The 17,475-nt window shown below is 34.6% G+C and overlaps 2 protein-coding genes across 2 annotated transcripts in view; both read right to left on the reverse strand.

Annotated features, from left to right (window-relative positions):
* Positions 1–11,514, reverse strand: part of LOC145326583 (rab3 GTPase-activating protein catalytic subunit-like) — a 17,123-nt gene extending 5,609 nt beyond the window's left edge. The window contains exons 1-14 of the mRNA XM_080169954.1: positions 11,483–11,514; positions 10,318–10,453; positions 9,696–9,814; positions 9,369–9,452; positions 8,299–8,429; positions 7,439–7,528; positions 7,006–7,089; positions 6,691–6,749; positions 6,080–6,157; positions 5,601–5,738; positions 5,043–5,156; positions 4,462–4,622; positions 3,728–3,810; positions 3,093–3,184 (exon numbers count right to left, since the gene is read on the reverse strand). Coding sequence (XP_080026080.1) covers positions 3,093–3,184; positions 3,728–3,810; positions 4,462–4,622; positions 5,043–5,156; positions 5,601–5,738; positions 6,080–6,157; positions 6,691–6,749; positions 7,006–7,089; positions 7,439–7,528; positions 8,299–8,429; positions 9,369–9,452; positions 9,696–9,814; positions 10,318–10,453; positions 11,483–11,514 — 1,401 coding nt within the window. The remainder of the gene's footprint in view (positions 1–3,092; positions 3,185–3,727; positions 3,811–4,461; positions 4,623–5,042; positions 5,157–5,600; positions 5,739–6,079; positions 6,158–6,690; positions 6,750–7,005; positions 7,090–7,438; positions 7,529–8,298; positions 8,430–9,368; positions 9,453–9,695; positions 9,815–10,317; positions 10,454–11,482) is intronic.
* LOC145325533 (rab3 GTPase-activating protein catalytic subunit-like) lies at positions 11,498–17,032 on the reverse strand. The gene is made up of 11 exons (XM_080168512.1): positions 16,832–17,032; positions 16,503–16,673; positions 16,007–16,125; positions 14,635–14,735; positions 14,401–14,515; positions 13,620–13,669; positions 13,307–13,394; positions 13,072–13,177; positions 12,784–12,877; positions 12,097–12,131; positions 11,498–11,631 (listed from the first exon to the last, which is right to left on the reverse strand). The coding sequence occupies exons 1-11, from the start codon at positions 17,005–17,007 to the stop codon at positions 11,520–11,522; spliced, it is 1,167 nt and encodes a 388-aa protein (XP_080024638.1). The 5' UTR covers positions 17,008–17,032; the 3' UTR covers positions 11,498–11,519.
* Positions 17,033–17,475: the final 443 nt, after the last annotated feature.

Consider the following 17,475-nt stretch of genomic DNA (forward strand, 5'->3'; position numbering starts at 1 on the left):
AAAGCCATGGTTTGAAGGAAGAGACTAGAAGCCAGAGGTGAACAGCTAAATGAAGACGACATTCCAATGGCCAAACTATTAGATCTAAGGAAGGCATACCCCAGAATTAACAAACCAGCTCTCTGGGGAATATTGAAAAGATATGGAATGAAGGAGAAAGCTTTAAGAGTTTTGCAAGATCTGCATGAAGCAACAGAATATAGAGTGAAGAGCAGAGAGGGGGAGAGCCAACCCTGGGTGCCAGCTAGAGGACTCAGAGAAGGGGATCCTTCCTCACCTATATTGTTTAATGTTTACCATCAGGTTGTAATGAGAGTGGCGGCGAAAAAGAGAAAAAGAACAGCTGAGGACGCAGGACTGGAAGTAGGTATACCTTACAAATGGGTACCAGGCTCATCCTTTCCAGGTATGAGAACTTGGGAGAAAAGAAACTCTGAAGCCAAGAGAATAAGGATAGATAAAGCTTTGTTTGCGGACGACACCACTATAGCTGGAAAGAAAAACGAAATAGAAGGAGGATTAAGAACAGTAAAGGAAGTAATGGCGAGATTTGAAGAAAAGAACAACGATGATAAAGAAGAAGAGCTGATTTTTGGAACTGATGAAAGCAAGAAGATCAGAATGCTTGGAAGCTGGCTAGGACCAGAGGAAGACCTGAAACAGAGAAAGAAAAGAGGGTGGGCAGCCTGGACAAAGGTAAAATCACAATTAAAAGGATCCAGACTGTCAAAAACCTGCCAGGCCAAAATCACCCAGGCCTGTGTAGAAAGCACGATGTTATTTGACTGCCAGGTACGTACATGGCATCTACGTGAAATTAAGACCTTACAAAGTAGCGTGGACCGCATGTACAGGTATATTTGGAGCAATAAACAGGGACCACCATTGATACAAATGCAGCAGGAAGGAGTAAATATGCAGGATATAAGATCTGATTTCGGCATAAAATCAATGAGATGGAAAATAGAAAAGAGATGTTTAGAAAGAATTGGCCATATAATGAGAATGGAAGATGACAGACTAGTAAAAGCTGTGACACTAGGCTGGTTGGAAGATCTGGAAGGAAAGGATAACTTTTTCTGGGATCAATATTTTTTAAAAACGTTTTTTGATTCTTAATGTACTCTTCAAGACGAATTCAGGAAGGTGTATAAAGCCATGGTTTGAAAGAAAAAAAAATTTCACCCCCAGGGGGGAACCTTCCCCTTTTTTATGAAATTCGAATTTGACATATTGCTGAAAAAATAGTCTGAGAACACTTTTAAAGGTATCAATAGTCTTATATTTATGAATAGAATGGGTTAAAATAGCGCGCCAAAAAATTTTGCATCTTGAGTCGGCCTAATCATCAGATATTAAGAAGTTTTACTAACTTGTAATAACTATTTTTTTAGGATAACAGATCAGGAAGGGAGGGGACTTTGGGCTGTTTATTACACTAATTCTAAAAGTTTTATAATAACGTTTCCTTATTCGGTTGCTTAACAACTTTGGGTACTTTTATTGAATTTAGATTTGTTGATTCATAAGTTGAGTGTCCAAACGTTTCAACCACTGCACTGATTGTAATCTATATATGGTAAAATTTTTGGGATGTGCATAAATTTATCGGCAATTGTCTTTTCTTTTTTGATCTCTGATAGCAGATACTCTTTGTTAAGTCTCAAACGATAGTAAGTAAGGCAAGCAAACCATTAATTGTTATGAGCTTCGCAAATCCATAAAAAAAGGACGATAATCTGGAAAAATCCAACTCTTTTTCTCGGTGTAAAAAATCTACAATTTATACAGTTTAATGCGCTATTTCTAAAACAATTTAAATTTATTCGGGTGTTTAGAATACTTAATGAAAATTCTGAGAAAAAAATCCTTTCACTTAATTGATTCAACAAAATGCCCTTTTTGAAAAAATGTCCCTTTGTTAACATAACAAAAATAATATTTATGTACTAGGTATCTTTTTTGTAATAATTACCTTTAATAGTTTGATTAGGTAATCTATTATGATTTTGCATTATTTCATAATTAAATTTCTTTTTACGTACAAAGTCATCTCTTTAGAATAGGTTTTCAGGGAAGTGATTTAAAAAGGGAGGCTGGAGGCTTTTCTAAAAAGTACTAAGAAACAATTTCGCATATTTTCTTAATAATAAAGAGTGAAGGCAGATGAGACACTTTTTGTAACCACACCTCTTACAAAAAGGAACTGAACCAAATGAAAGAGTTAGGGCACTGAAATTTGGCATGACAATTGCTATAATGAGGACAATGTGAAACTGTGAAGAAAGGGTGGCGTTCTCTCGTTGAAAACTGTCATTTCCCACTGATTTTTTTTTGCATTTTCACGCCAAATTAGACAATTTTGATTTATCTGAGACAAACAATTTTTCTTCTTAAAAAATTCTCCATTTTCACTTTAAACTTGTATTATTTAAAAAAGGAGATTTTTTTGTTGCAAAAGAAACAAAAATTGCAAAACTTGATGAGAAAAAGCAACAAAAATCGTCGGGAAACGATTCCACTTCCCCGTTGCTTCACAGTTCCACATGGAACCTCATTAAATCAAGTGCCATGCCGAATTTAAGTGCTGTAACTCATTTTTGGTGTTCCTTTGAGTTTTTGGTTTGGTTTTAAAAGGTGTCTAATCCACCTGCCCCCTTTATTTTCAGGAAAATAAGCGACATTGTATCCTAATACTATTTTGCAAAGCTATACCAACTTAAAATTAAGATACAGACAGACAGAGTAATTGTACTTAAGCTTATAGAACTCGCTTTAGGTGTTAAAAATTCAAAGATAAGTCAATGGCCGTTAAAATGATGTACATCCCCAATGATGATACTCAAAATTATACCCTCTATAGAATACAATTAATGGCTGAGACGTTTAAAAACTCATCTAAATGAACCAACCAATAAAAGTTTAAAAAAAGTCCCCAAGGTTGTTAAGCAATCGAATGAGAAAATGTTATTATAAGACTTTGGGAACTAGTTGAATTCACAGCCGAATGTCCCCTCTCTCTCTTCATACAGACATTGTAATAATGCATTAAGTTTTATGAAACTCAATTTGAGTGTTAAAAATGTGTCTACCTTCCACGAGTTTGCCTCTCTGATTGTGAACTCTTGTAGTATGATGTTACCTCGGTAGTGCCGGATCTCAGGAGGACAGAGCATCTTAGACACTGGTTTACAAATTATTCATAATATTATATTTTTAGTCGCGAAGCTACTCTATTATTCACTTTTTCAGTCCGTCAGTCCGTCCGTCCTTAACGCTATGGGGAAAGTGCGATTTTCTCGGCAGAAATTTTGGTAAAGATTCCCATTAATATTTCAGAAAGGTTTCGTGATTTCTAAGAAATTATTGCACATTAATCACAGAACATCTTTTCTTTAATTCATATAGTCTGTTTGTTTTTATTAGTGCTCCGCTACTTATGGATGTTGTCATCCTTGTTGCTAGTTCATGGTTGAAACCATTTTTACGAACAAAACCATGAAAGGCTTGTTTTTATTTGTTTTTTTAGGCTTACTAATTTTTTAAGTTATAAAACTTGCATGATTTTTAATGTGGCTATTATTTTCCATTTATGAAGTTAAATAACTCTAAATCTGACTAAACATACAACAATTCCATTTTTATTTTGCTTGGTTATAGGATTTTTTTTGTTTTAACATCAAGCAGCTGTTTATGGAGATATTATTTGAAATGAATAAATAATTTCCTGAAGTTATCATAGCAATCAATTCTTTGTGTAGGATGGTCAAGTGGTCAAGGCATTCCAGGTTTTCATCAGAATTCAAAATCCTAAATATATCCTCTTATAGAAAGTAGTAGGTAAGTATTTTTTCTCTGTAGCAGAGGATATCACTAACCGCTGAACCAATATAGTCCTCCTTTACAGTGAAGCTTTTTATAGGTCCAGGGAAGTTTTTAACTATTTTTGGGGAGGGTAGGTATCTTTACCCACCCAATAAAAGAAGCCCCACCCAACATTTTTTTTTTTTTTCAAAACTCAATTTTAAAATGTGGGGGGGGGGTTGACTTACTTTCCTACCTTAAATGCCCCTAGATGCTTTTTTTTTATGCTTATTAACAAAAGTTAGATTTTTTTTGTATTCATAGGCATAGCCATTTTGCGTGTTGGCTTAGCAATAATTTCAGATAATAATGTAAGAGGATCTGCATATGTGTGTGTGTGTGTACCGAATGATCTCCCTAACCGCTGAACCAATTTATATAGTTCTCAGATACAGTGAAGCTACTCATAGGACCTAAGAAGATTTATTGTAATTTTGGAGAGGGTGGTGGCACATGAAAAATCGCCCCAGAAAAAAATAACCTCCTCCCAACAAAAAACGTTTTTCTTTTAAAACAGTATTTAACAGTGGTCCCTTCTCCCATTCTTCAATTGCCCATACAGGCCTCCAGGTCAAAGCCGCTAGTAAATATAAATACCTAAGATGTGCAGCTTGCATGATGGTTGGGAGAACTAGCTGGGAAATATCACCAGGGCCGAGGTTGGTCAGGAATTGCAGCACCTTCTCTGCCTCTCTTGTCTCGTCAAATAATCTCTTTTGTCTGTGCGCTGGCACGGAGCGGGCCTGATCCCATAAATCCTAAAAATAGTTATGTATCGCATATTATAGACAACAGCAACTGCGGATATGAAAATAAAAAATTATAAGATTAAAAAATTATAAAATTGTCCGTTATACACATGGTTCAAAACCGATTTTAATCCAGCGGATATTAATAGGTTTCGAAGCCATATTGAAAAAATATTAGCTTTTCGAGAGACAATCCCTTCCCTCTCCAAAGGTGTATAATGTATATCACACATTTTCACTTCTGTTGATAGGGAGTTTCAAATTTGATTATTCTGTTAGAAAAAAAGTTCTCTTCGGTTTTTGTGTTTAGATTGTATTGGCATGAAGAATAAGATAAACAGGTAGATCTGTTTTTTGATTGACTAGATAAAACCATTTCCAGGTTCCACACAGATGATTATCTCCCTATCTGTAGGTATAATTTTCTACCTGCCACATATTGCCACTAGCCTTCATCCTGGCGGACAAACCATTTTCTTCGTCCCAATCTCTGGGACTGTGCCATCTCACAAAGTCGGCCAATTCGCAACCGGGATTAGCAGCCTTAATAAAGTTCAAGTTTAGTTTTCATCAAAACCCAAAAAGGAAAAAAACAGAAGCACTGTAATGTTATTATGTAGTAATAAATCAAACGGCGGTTTTAATCAAAACTCCCCTCCAATATTTAAAAAAAAAAAATAGAATATGAGGAGGTGGATATTTAATTTATACGTTTGTTTGTTTGTTTTTATACTGCAGGCCAGGTTAAGAAAGGTCAGATTATATTGGGTATTGACCCCAGGCGGTTTGGATACTGGGTCTCCCCCCAGAATTTGAGCACTGCAGGTTCAGGCCCAGCGTGGTTTCAGTGTTCGAACCAAAAAACAAAAGCTGAGTAGAAAAAAAAACCCTTTCCTTCATTTCCTTGTAAATTTGAAATTACAATTTCTAAAATTATGAAATATTAGGTAGCTAACTAAAATCAAATTTATTGTAAATCCTCTATACCTTAAAGCTCTCCATGTCTGAAAGAAGATTGGCAGATTGTAGCTTGGCCCTGACCTCGCTACCTGCTAGATCACTGCCCAGCTGCATCAGCACTTCAGCCTGCTCGGCCAGCTGGTCCTCCGTCATTGGCGCAGGTTCCTGGGATAAATTGTTGTTAATATGTTGACTGCTGTGTTTCTTAGTATAGGAATGAGTTTAACTATATACAAAGGCAAGAGTTTTATATATAGCAATAGCAATTTATGTTATGATACTGCTAACTTATAATTCAACTCTTACTTTATTTATCTATCTGTATATCTAATTCATAAATAATTAAAATATTCAAGACATATGCTCTATAAAATTGAAATAGATATGCTTATTTTACCATTTTAAAATGATTTATACATATATAGCATTATACTTTTTTTTATTAAACTACTACTATTTATATTTTTATATTATGTCTATCTTTCTATAAAATAATTAAATAGAACCTGGACATAGGGCCTGTACATGAACCCTTTTTCATTGATAAGTTTTAAGTCTGCTAATCTATCACATCTTCCTTCAGCCTAAATCAAAAATAAACATAGATTTATAAAATTAATGAAGCTAAATGGTAACCACACCACCAAAAGTATATTTGTATGTACAGTGTACACTTACTATTCCTACTCTAATCTTTAAAAAAGTGTTCTAGAATTATAGAAGAATTAAGGACGCAAAAAAAGATTTTGTAGATTTTCAGCACGATAATGGAGAATTTTTTATTGACGTGATTTTTATGGTCTTGCTAACTTATGTCAGATAAAACTTTTATATAGCAATCCAATCCAACCTGAAAAAAAATCAGGAAGGGAGGGGACATAGAACTGTTTATTACACTAGTCCTCAAAGTTTTTATAGTAACGTTTTCCTATTAGTTGGTTTATCAACTTTGGGGAATTTTGATAGGTTGGTTCATTAGTTTGAGTGTTCAAACGTTTCAATCACAAATTGTAATCTACAAATTGAGTGATTTTGTGTATCTTCACTGGGAAAGTGGATCAATTTAACGACCATTGTCTTATCCCTTTAGTTCACTACATTTATTTAGAAAATATACCTTTTCCCAAGCAGGTTGCTCGCTGTCGTCTTCCATTGGACTCTCCTTTTCCTCTTCACCTTCAAATTTAAGGGTTGGCATCATTTTTTTTTAAAAAGGGAGACCAGCAGGCAATCATGGTTTTGTCGTAAAGATATCAGGTATAATCAATCTTATTATATAAAGTAGGAGATGGGTACAGACTATTTCGTTTTTGGATTTAAGCCTAGGAGTAGGGATGGCAATTTTTCACCTCTTTTTCATCCCTTTAATTACAGGGCCCCTAAAGGCCAGGGGCACAGACGCTAGTAAAATAGTACTGGGTTAAATCCTTACCGTCGCATTCAAAGAATTCTTCCTCTGTATCACTTTCATTCTTGGTAAAATCATCACTAAATTTGTCATTATCTGCTTTCTTATCTAAAAATACATTTCACAGTAAAAAATTAAGAGATAACAGAGACAATTTGTGCAAAGGTAGCAAAGCAATATCAAGCTAAATGCATTCCTTAGTGACTCTTAATCGGATATTTGTTTTTATCTTAGAAAATTAATAATTACTGATACCTAATATCACTTTAAATGAATATTATATTTGGGATATAATTTCATATTAGATTCCTAATTTCTTATAAGTTTTCTAGGTCTGTTAATCTTTACCTAAATGAATTGCCTTTTATTTCAAAAACTATTTTTTCATTTAAGTTACAAGCAAAAGAACATTACCGACCGACAAATTAACCGACGGATCCAAAACTTGTAAATTTACCTGATTTTTCTTTTGACTGTCTCTTGGCAATACAACAGTTTAACATTTGAAGTTTCTGGTGAAGTAAACTGGTTCCTGTATCAGGAGGTCCTAAAGTAAAATGTATTAAATAATAAAAAATTAAACAAAATTTTACAAACATTTATAACTTTTTGTAAGATATAATTTATACGGAGTGGGGACAAAACCGCGACAAACAAAACCGCGACAGGGACAAAACCGCGACATAACAAAACCGCGACAGGGACAAAACCGCGACAGTGACAAAACCGCGACATTGCAAAAAAAACAGAAATATAACTATGTAGGATTTTTTTGTAGAAGTACATGGCCGCAGCGCTCGGCCCCCTGGCCTGCCTAGCCCCGGGCGCTCGGCCCCCTTGCCCATAACTTAACCTAACCTAACTATTGTAAAAAAAATATTAAAAATTTGAAAAAAATCTACCAACCCCTTTTTGTAAAATCCACGAAATTCTAAACTATAAATAAGTTAATGTACATTAAACATTCAAACATATAGGTTAGGTTAGGTTATAGGCAAGGGGGCCGAGCGCCCGCGGCTAGGCAGGCCAGGGGGCCGAGCTCTGCGGCCATGACTTTCTAGCATTAAGATTTTTTATTATAGATTTTTTGCAATGTCGCGGTTTTGTCACTGTCGCGGTTTTGTTACTGTCGCGGTTTTGTCCCTGTCGCGGTTTTGTTATGTCGCGGTTTTGTTATGTCGCGGTTTTGTCCCTGTCGCGGTTTTGTTTGTCGCAGTTTTGTCCCCACTCCATTTATACTATTTAACTGACTTTTGGAATAATGATTCCCAGGACAAAAAGGTAAAATATTATATCCACTTATATATCTGTACTTACCCTGAGGTACTCCAGGCAGGGTGATGGCATTCTCCCATCTATACCTGGCCTCCAGAAGAAACTCATGAAGTATGTGAGATACCCCCTCAGACCCAGCCCACGCATAACAACATGCTATAGTTGTACATAACCTTAACAGGAAAAATATCTATAATACAAAGTAGAACAATGTTTGTTTGTCTGTCTGTGTGTTTGCAGCGAAGGATCACGCTAACCTTTACAGGCTAGCTTCTCATAGGTTCCGGGAAGGTTTATAACTATTTTCTTGGGGGATGGGACACCCCCAACCCCCCCCTAAAAAAATGAAAAATACCACCCCCCCCAAAAAAAAAAAATTCTTTTTAAAACTAAAATTAAAATAGTGGGGTCGAATACCCCCCACCCCCCGGAAATAAAAAAAATTCCCCCCCCAAAGAAATTTTTTTCCCATTTTTCTTTTAAATCTAAAATACGAAAAATTGGTTTGATCAACCCTCTTGGGGAAAAAGCCCCTAGAGGCTAGGGGCGAAGCCGCTAGTATTAGTTAAAGAAAGAACTGAAATGGGAAAACGTTTTTTTTTCAATTTAAGTTTTACATTAATTGGGGGGTATTCAGTTTTACCAAATTGGAGGGGTGTGAGGTTCACTCCTGTCCTAATTTGAAATTTGGAAAATTACTGATTTCCCATGCAATATTATACCTACTCTACCTCTCTTTATTTTCATTTTATCGACAAAATTAAAAGAACGTAGAGTAATAATTCATTGCAAAGATTATTTTATTGTCACGTAAATTTGTGTGGGTGGAAGATTTAAAATTTAAAATCATTTATTTTTAAATTAATTTCTTCTGAGAGTGTATTTTATTTTTAGACTTAATCTTTTAACACATTAGATCTCTTACTAACACGAGATTTATGTTTATAGTTCTATTGTTTACTATCATAAAAAAAAGAATGTCATCTTGGAAGGTTTTAGAAAAATACGTAAAATTGACAATTTACATATCTTTTAAGAACTTTCCATGGAATAAAATGTAAGAAATAAAGATTGTGAAGAGAAATGTAGAATAATCGAACTAGTAAAAATACCTCCAAACTAAGCCATCATAAGGACAAGTTTTAATTGATGTATTGGCATACTCGTTCAAATATTCACTCTTGCTAGTCGGGTCACTGTGAAAAGATGATTGCAGTTTTCAAGCAAGAATCTTTATAACGTTTACCTCTTTATAGGGATGGTACCTCCATCCTTAGCATAAATACCCCCTGCCCCCTTCTTAAAAAAGGTAATTTTTCTAATTACAAAAATTAAGATGAAGAAAATAGATCTTTGGTTATTGGCTTTAAAAGGCGGTCTCTTTTTTTCGAAATATATTTTTCAAGAATTGTTGAATTGAAAGCTGTAATCAAATCTGCCTGAAGGGATAAGAATTATCATTGTTAGCATCAGGGAAGAGGTATCCCAGAACATAATCCAGAAGAGCAGGGTTAAGAGGACCTCCCTTACGACTAACACTCTGTCGCAAAGGTCGAACCTTAAATTAGATTTACGAATAAATGATATACATATATTACACCTTTTTTGAAAAATCAAATGAGACAAAGTTTATTATTCGGCAAGATAAGATAAATTAAACGAATAAGGATTTACAAAATTGCCCCTTCTTTAGCGTAAAATTAGTGGTTAAAACGTTTAAAGACTCAACTTAATAAATCAAAATTCACTCCCCAAAGTTGTCAATCCAACGTATAAGAAAAGTTTATTCTACAAACTTTAGGGACTAGAGTTATAAACAAACAGCCCCTCTCTCACTGTAAATTGACAAAAATGGAATTACAGGGATGAAAGGGAACAAAAGACTGTAAAATAAATTACACTGGTACTCAAAGTTTTATTTAATCCTTATTAGTTGGCTCAAAATTTTTGGGTACTTCTATTTAAGTATGAATTGAATAGTTGGTTGCAAATTTCAGTTGTGTCCTAACTTTTCTCCATTAATTTTTATTAGTTGATTAAAGATAAGCTACGATTACAGACCTGTTGCGCCAGTTGTGAAATAGAGTGAACCCCCGGCACTTGGGGTTGGTGTGGATGTCCAGACAACTTGTCAAATAATCCAGCTACTTTTTCAGCATCCTTCACAGTATGTTCATAAAATAAGCAAAGAAAATACCTTTAGTGAATTACAATTTAATTTAAAGTTTTTAAAACGTATTATAATCATGAATTGTTTGATTGCGTGTTATATACCTATTCAAAGGGGGGCGGATGTGCCACTTTTTGAAACCAAAAGTAAAACACGCATGATCTCAGCCCATAAAAGAGTTACAGCTATAAGATTTGGCACAGCAATTACTTTTGTTGAGAACAATATGGAACTGTGAAGAAACGGCGGCGGAACCGCCGCTCCCGCCGAAAACCGCCGTTTTCCCGCCGAATTTTTTTTTGCCTTTTCTCGCCATAATAGACAATTTTGAATCATCTGAGATAAACTTTTTTTTTCATAAAAAATTCCCTTATATTTTCACGTGACACTTGTAATATTTCAAACATGTCAATATTTAAAAATATTTAAAAGTGTAAAATCTTTTAAGTGTCAAGTGAAAAAATAAGGGAAATTTTTATGGAAAAAAAGTTTATCTCAGATGATTGAAAATTGTCTATTATGGCGAGAAAAGGCAAAAAAAATTTCGGCGGGAAAACGGCGGTTTCGGCGGGAGCGGCAGTTCCGCCGCCGTTTCTTCACAGTTCCATATTGTTCTCCACAAAAGCAACTGCTGTGCCAAATTTTAGAGCTGTAACTCTTTTGGTTGAGATCATGCGCGTTTTACTTTTGGTTTCAAAAAGTGGCACATCCGCACCCCCCCCTTATTAACTAACTTGTTTCTTTGTGGTTACTTTACAATAGAAAAATCCAGGGTTCGGAAGCCGCGCCTCAGCCGCGCATAAGCCTCAGTTTTAAACCTGCTTGTGAGCATAAAAAAAAATTTCAGAAAGAAGGATTGTCTGCTAAAGAGCAGTTTTATACATCCAGCTGAATTTTATAGTGATAACATGAAGATTTCACTGAGGCTTACACGCGGCTTACGCGCGGCTTCCGATCCCTGGAAAAATCAAAATGATATATGTATTATGTATATAGTCAAATACTGGCCAATCTTTACTATATTCTATTTATTTATTAAAAAAGCTTCGCTCCTACAAGACGTAATCGTCCCTGTTTATTCTTAACATTTATGTCATGCTGTTTTATAACATTCCTTTCCGCTACCCTCCGGATTAGAATCAATATTAAAATCCTTTAGGACTTGTTTACTGGTCCTTCTGTCACGTGACAACTCTAATATTGACCTAAAAAGAATGAAATATATCGTTTGTTTGTGAACGTATAAAACAATAATAAAATACAGGGTGTTTTACTTTTATCAGAAATTAACAATTAAATCTTAATTTCTTCATTCGTTTGGGTGGTTTTAAATCCAAAAACATTTTTCAACAGTTTTAAATAAATCATGTTCTAAAAAGTTGTTTTATCAAAACAGGTGATTATTATATCAGGAGACCAATACCAAATTACAAAGTAATTTTATGACAAAATAATTTTCATAATACTTTAAAATTCAATTTGAAATTATTTGCTGTGTTGTGATACGTTTTACTTCTTTTTTTTAATGCTAAAAATTAACGCACTTGCATAAAATAATGATATCATGGTTTGCTTCAAACATTTAAGATATCTCTTAATGTGTAGGTAATCCTCTAGTTAAATATTATACATACGTTATAATTAACTTGCTACAAAAAGATATATCTTACCTCACATGTTTCGTCAACAAACACTCGGGTTTCGTCTGAAAAAAAGAGAAAGTTTAGGAAAGGTGCAAGAATTCTGAAGTTGATCAAAATTTGTAAATAAACTAAGGGGGGGGGGGGGGGAATGCAACCATCTCGTAATCAATGTATAAATGGCACTTAGAATTTGAATTTACATCTGAAATTTTGCATGAGTAATCCTTGTTAGGTCTATTTTCCCTAAATCGAACAAAAAGTTGAAAAAGTTAACGGCTAACGGCTCAGCCGTTTAGCCATTTTTGGGCTATTTCTAGGGCAAATCTGTCATAAATTACGTAGAAATCAACTTTTTAAAACATATTTTTGCTTAAAAGCATGTGAAATGATACAAAAAAAAACATTTTTTTAGATTTCTAGTACCAGCAACTACCGGCTAGAATCGTTTGAAAACGTTTACGAGATGGTTGCATTACCCCCCCCCCCCCCCCACCTTTAATTAAATAGGTCAAAAAAAAGTGGATAGTAGGGCATTGCGACCATCTCGTAATTAGTCCTCGTAGGACATAATGTTATATGAATTAGCACACAATTTTTTTAAAATGCATATTTCTACTGAAGAAACCAGGAATAAGAGTTATAGACACTAAGGAATTTTTTACACCACCAGCGGTTATTTCTAAAAATTTCCAAACTAAAGAAAAATGTCAAAACCTGCAAAGAGATGCCAATAGACCACTCGGCTGCTTCTAAAGGATCAAGGTCAGAATGGACAGAATTATCAACTATCAAGTCTTCGTTTAGGTCTCTGTAGAATCATTTTATTTGCAATATGAAAATCTTGAAATTATGAATATTGGAAAAATGAGTTTAAATTGTCTGTTACACTATTCTGACTTCCTTTTTTGCTCCTTAAGTTATGTATGTTTTTTCTTAATTTCTCTTATGACGTATTTATAAAATATTTCACTTTTGATATTTCTAATAATAAAATTGATTTTCCTCCAAGTTGTATGAAGAGTAAGGCCGGCAATAGGATCTGAGATACAGCCCAAGGGAAGCTCTTTCAGTTCAATAAAATCTGTCTCTCCTGATGCGTTGAACAGGTCTAAACAAATTATGAATTAGAGCATTCTTTATACGACTCTATTACTCAAGATACGCTGTATGGTGAATAAGACACAGAAAACATTTATACATAGTAAAGCTGTAAGAGGAAAAAAAGATTTTGACATACCCAAATCAGGTGGATCGACACTCCAGGCATAGCTAGCCCAGTCTTCTAATTGGAAGCTCAGTCTTGCTGATACAGTCACTGGGCTAACCTTAACAAGATAAAATATCTTAATTCACATTGATTCTAATTCAAAGCAAAGACGAAATTTTTCTAATACTGTAAAATTGTCCAATGAAAATGTACTTGTTTCTAAAATTTGTAAAAAAATCATCAAGTTGACTTCTTTTTACATGTAATATTAATAATATACAATATAATTTAGTTTGTACGCAAGTTTGATGTCTCAAGCAAATAAACAGGTACCGATGATTACCTCAACTGGTAAAGGAGAGCATATTCTATTTCTGAACAACTGAAGCAGACCTAAAAATGTGTCGGTACTTGCTTACATGTGGTAGACTGGAGCACCGAAACCCCCCCCCCGCTTAGTTTTGACAAAAATCAAAAATAAGGGGGGGGTAGTTTTTTAATGTCTGGAAAATGGCAAGGAGGAAAGGTGCTCAGCAAGGCAAAGACTTAACCCCCCCCTTAATTTTGAAGAAAATCAAAAATAAGGGGGGGGGGGGGTAGTTTTTTTTTGCGCAAAATTAAAACCTTTTACTGGCCAAAGTCAATAAATGAGGAAATTATGCCCCAAAACATGAATATCCCTGTAATAAGGTTTCCCCTCTGGTATACTGGATTTACTTGATTTACCTCACTCAACTTTCTGGCGTGTTGTACAGTGAAAAAACTACCCCCCCCTTATTTTTGATTTTCTTCAAAATTAAGGGGGGGGGTTAAAAACTACCCCCCCCTTATTTTTGATTTTTGTCAAAACTAAGCGGGGGGTTAAAAAACTACCCCCCCCCCCTTATTTTTGATTTTTGTCAAAACTAAGCGGGGGGGGGGGGGGTTTTCGGTGCTCCGGTCTTCACATGTAAGCAAGCACCCGAGATGAAAACCTTAAAAATATGTTAATATTCAGTAAAATTATAAAATAAGATACTACATAATACATAAGAAACACAAAAATAATTGAGAATGTAACTTTTTGATTTCTTTGTAACATCTTGCAAAAAAAAATTAAAAAATATATTTCTATAGGTACAAACCTGAAAGGTGTGAAACATGCATAGGTTTCTTGTTCAAAGCTACAGAACTGAATTCCAGCCTACAGTTGTCTGAAATACTGCTTCCTATGTACAGGTGATTCCTTGGTTCCATTACCTTAATTAAACAAGAATGAAACCAGGTAGAATCGCAGAGTAAAATTGCATCGGATTAGATGCGTAAAAAAAGAGAGTTAAACCATTTTGTGAAGATCAACAAAGAAAAAGAAGAAATACCTGTACAAGAAAAGGCACATTGCATCCTGTATTTTGTAAAGTAATATTGATTGATCCAAGAATTTGATTGGCACGGGTCTCATTTCCCAAAATATCCGGTCCTTAAAAAGTAGTATATCTTCTTTAAGGAGAAAAGAAAGATTGTTCTAACCCTACAGAGTAATTAGGAATTATTTTGGTATGAAATATCATTTTCTCTCCTAATAAACAACGGCGGCAGATTTTTTGGGATTTTTTAACTAGCTTTAAAGGTTAACACCCTTAAATGTACAATGTAATAGTGAACATAACAAAGATTAATATTGCACATCAACACAATTCTGTCTTGTCGCCTTGTGTCACATGGAAACCTTAGAAAAAAATTGGATTCGATAACAAAATATTTGTTTATAGTTAAAAGGCCTAAAATCTAAAATAATTTTGTTCTTACATGTTGAATTTCCTTTTAAAGGGGGGGGGGGGGGGGGAATGTGGTGACTCGTCACATGACATACCAGCAATTTTATTTTGGGTGCTACTTCCTTAGTTTTAGAGATAATTGGATGAAATCTTTTGGGCTGGGTCACTAATTACCCCAACTATTGGTATCTTTTTAAAAAAACGGCGGCGGGACCGCCGCTCCCGCCGCCGTTTTCCGCCGCCACCAAAATTTTTTTTTATATTATATTTTTTCAAATTCTTGTTTATGAAGGTATATCTTAAATACAGTATGCTACTCCCTTAGTTTTAGAGATAATTGGATGAAATCTTTTTGATTGTGTCACTAATGACCCCAAGTTTTGGTATCTTTAAAAAAAAACGGCGGCGGGACCGCCGCTCCCGCCGTCCGCCGCCGTTTTCCGCCGCCACCAAAAAAAATTTTTTATTGCATTTCTCGCCGAATTAGGCAATTTAGAATCATTTGAGACCATGTTATTTTTTTCAAAAATTTTTCGCCTTATAAGCAACCCTGCGGGGGACTTTAAAAAAAACGGCGGCGGGACCGCCGCTCCCGCCGTCCGCCGCCGTTTTCCGTTTTGAAAATAATAACATGGTCTCAAATGATTCCAAATTGCCTAAAATTTGCTTGTAAGGCGAAAATTTTTTGAAAAAAATAACATGGTCTCAAATGATTCCAAATTGCCTAATTCGGCGAGAAATATAATAAAAAAAAATTTTTGGTGGCGGCGGAAAACGGCGGTGGGCGGCGGTCCCGTCGCCGTTTTTTTTAAAAGATACCAATAGTTGGGGTAATTAGTGACCCAGCCCAAAAGATTTCATCCAATTATCTCTAAAACTAAGGAAGTAGCACCCGAAATAAAATTGCTGGTATGTCGTGTGACGAGTCACCACATTTTACTTAAGAAAATGCAAGAACAATATTATTACTCACCTGAAGGACTAATAATAATCATCTCAGAAAGTCCAAACAAGGTGAGGGGTATTGGTCGTGCATCACAGATAAAGTCAAAATTTCCACTGGATATATCTTCCATAACTCTATTAGGGTCACTGGTAGTTTTATAATAAGTGTTGATAAGTTTTTTTTGTAATAAAAAACAAACTACTATGACTGTTGTCTGTCCTACCAATCGTGTTTGCAAGTAACCTAGCAAAAAAACTATTTCATCGTAAGACTTGCCTTTTTTTTGTATTTCTAATATTTCTCATCATATATAGAAAAAAATCTACCTAATTTTTCTTGTTTTAATTTTCCTAAATAACAGGCATGTTAGTTTACTGATAAGCCAAAAATCAACTGCTTTCATGGTCGCATTTGTTTGTTATAAATTGAAATATCTAGGTATTTTTTGTTAATATGCTTTTCTATCCGTGTCAATTATTTATCTAATAAAAATCATATAGGTATAAAGAACACTTAATAATTCCTGGCTTCTGAAGAGGTTGTTTCATTTAAAGCATCATCACCGGCTAAATTTTCATTCTTATTTGTGTATCTATAGTATTTGATGGTGAAGGGGAACTTAAGATATTCAAGTTGGGTCGTCTCTGTTCTCCACTCACAATTAGAAGGTTTTCCAAATTCTGGAGCTGGTTCTCTAAAAAGTGTAGGATGAACTAGAAAAATAACAAGAAAAAATGCGATGCAATAATGAAAAATATCAGGTTTTTATTTAAACAGAATTATCCCTAATTACGTGTAATTATATTAACTAGATTTATTTACATTTTGCAACAAATAGAATGAAACTTATACCTTGGATTTCCCGCAGAAAGTTTCCAGCCGCGCAAAACATTCTCCAGCTGATCAGTAAAATCCTCCCAATCAGTCGCAGCTGTATAATCTTCTATCTCAAAGACGTCGACAGCAGGTTTAATAATTTCCTCTGTATCGTTCTCATCGTACATGTGACAACCTACGTAGTCGTCCATCTTACTCACTCTGAAAATTTATTCTAAACTCAAAAAGAAAATTACATTAAATCCAAATTTGTCTATAATAGTCTATAATAGTCAATAATTCGGACTTATTAACATTCACCAAGCTGATGCAGAGGCAAATGTTTACATTTGATTGCAAAGCCTTTAATTGTTTGAACGTCCCTGCAGATATATAATTATGCATGTCAAAAAATTAAAGGCCATACATTGTCTTTACTTTTTTGGTAATAAAGCTGCTCTATAACTCAATTTGTCTGTCCCTGCACAATAGTTGCTACTGGATGATTTACAGCGCGCTTTGCTACTTTTGGATGTTGTCATTTTCATTTATATTTTAAAGGAACCTTAATAGGGTGCAAATATAGGTAATAATTTACTTTGTGAAGCTTTAACATTTTTCTAGGGATAAATCCAATGTTTTTATTGAAACATATTTTATTTTCTGATTTATTTCTAAAT

Source organism: Acartia tonsa, chromosome 8 (genome assembly GCF_053477335.1).
Source record: "Acartia tonsa isolate MP-2025a chromosome 8, ASM5347733v1, whole genome shotgun sequence".
Lineage (NCBI taxonomy): Eukaryota > Metazoa > Arthropoda > Copepoda > Calanoida > Acartiidae > Acartia > Acartia tonsa.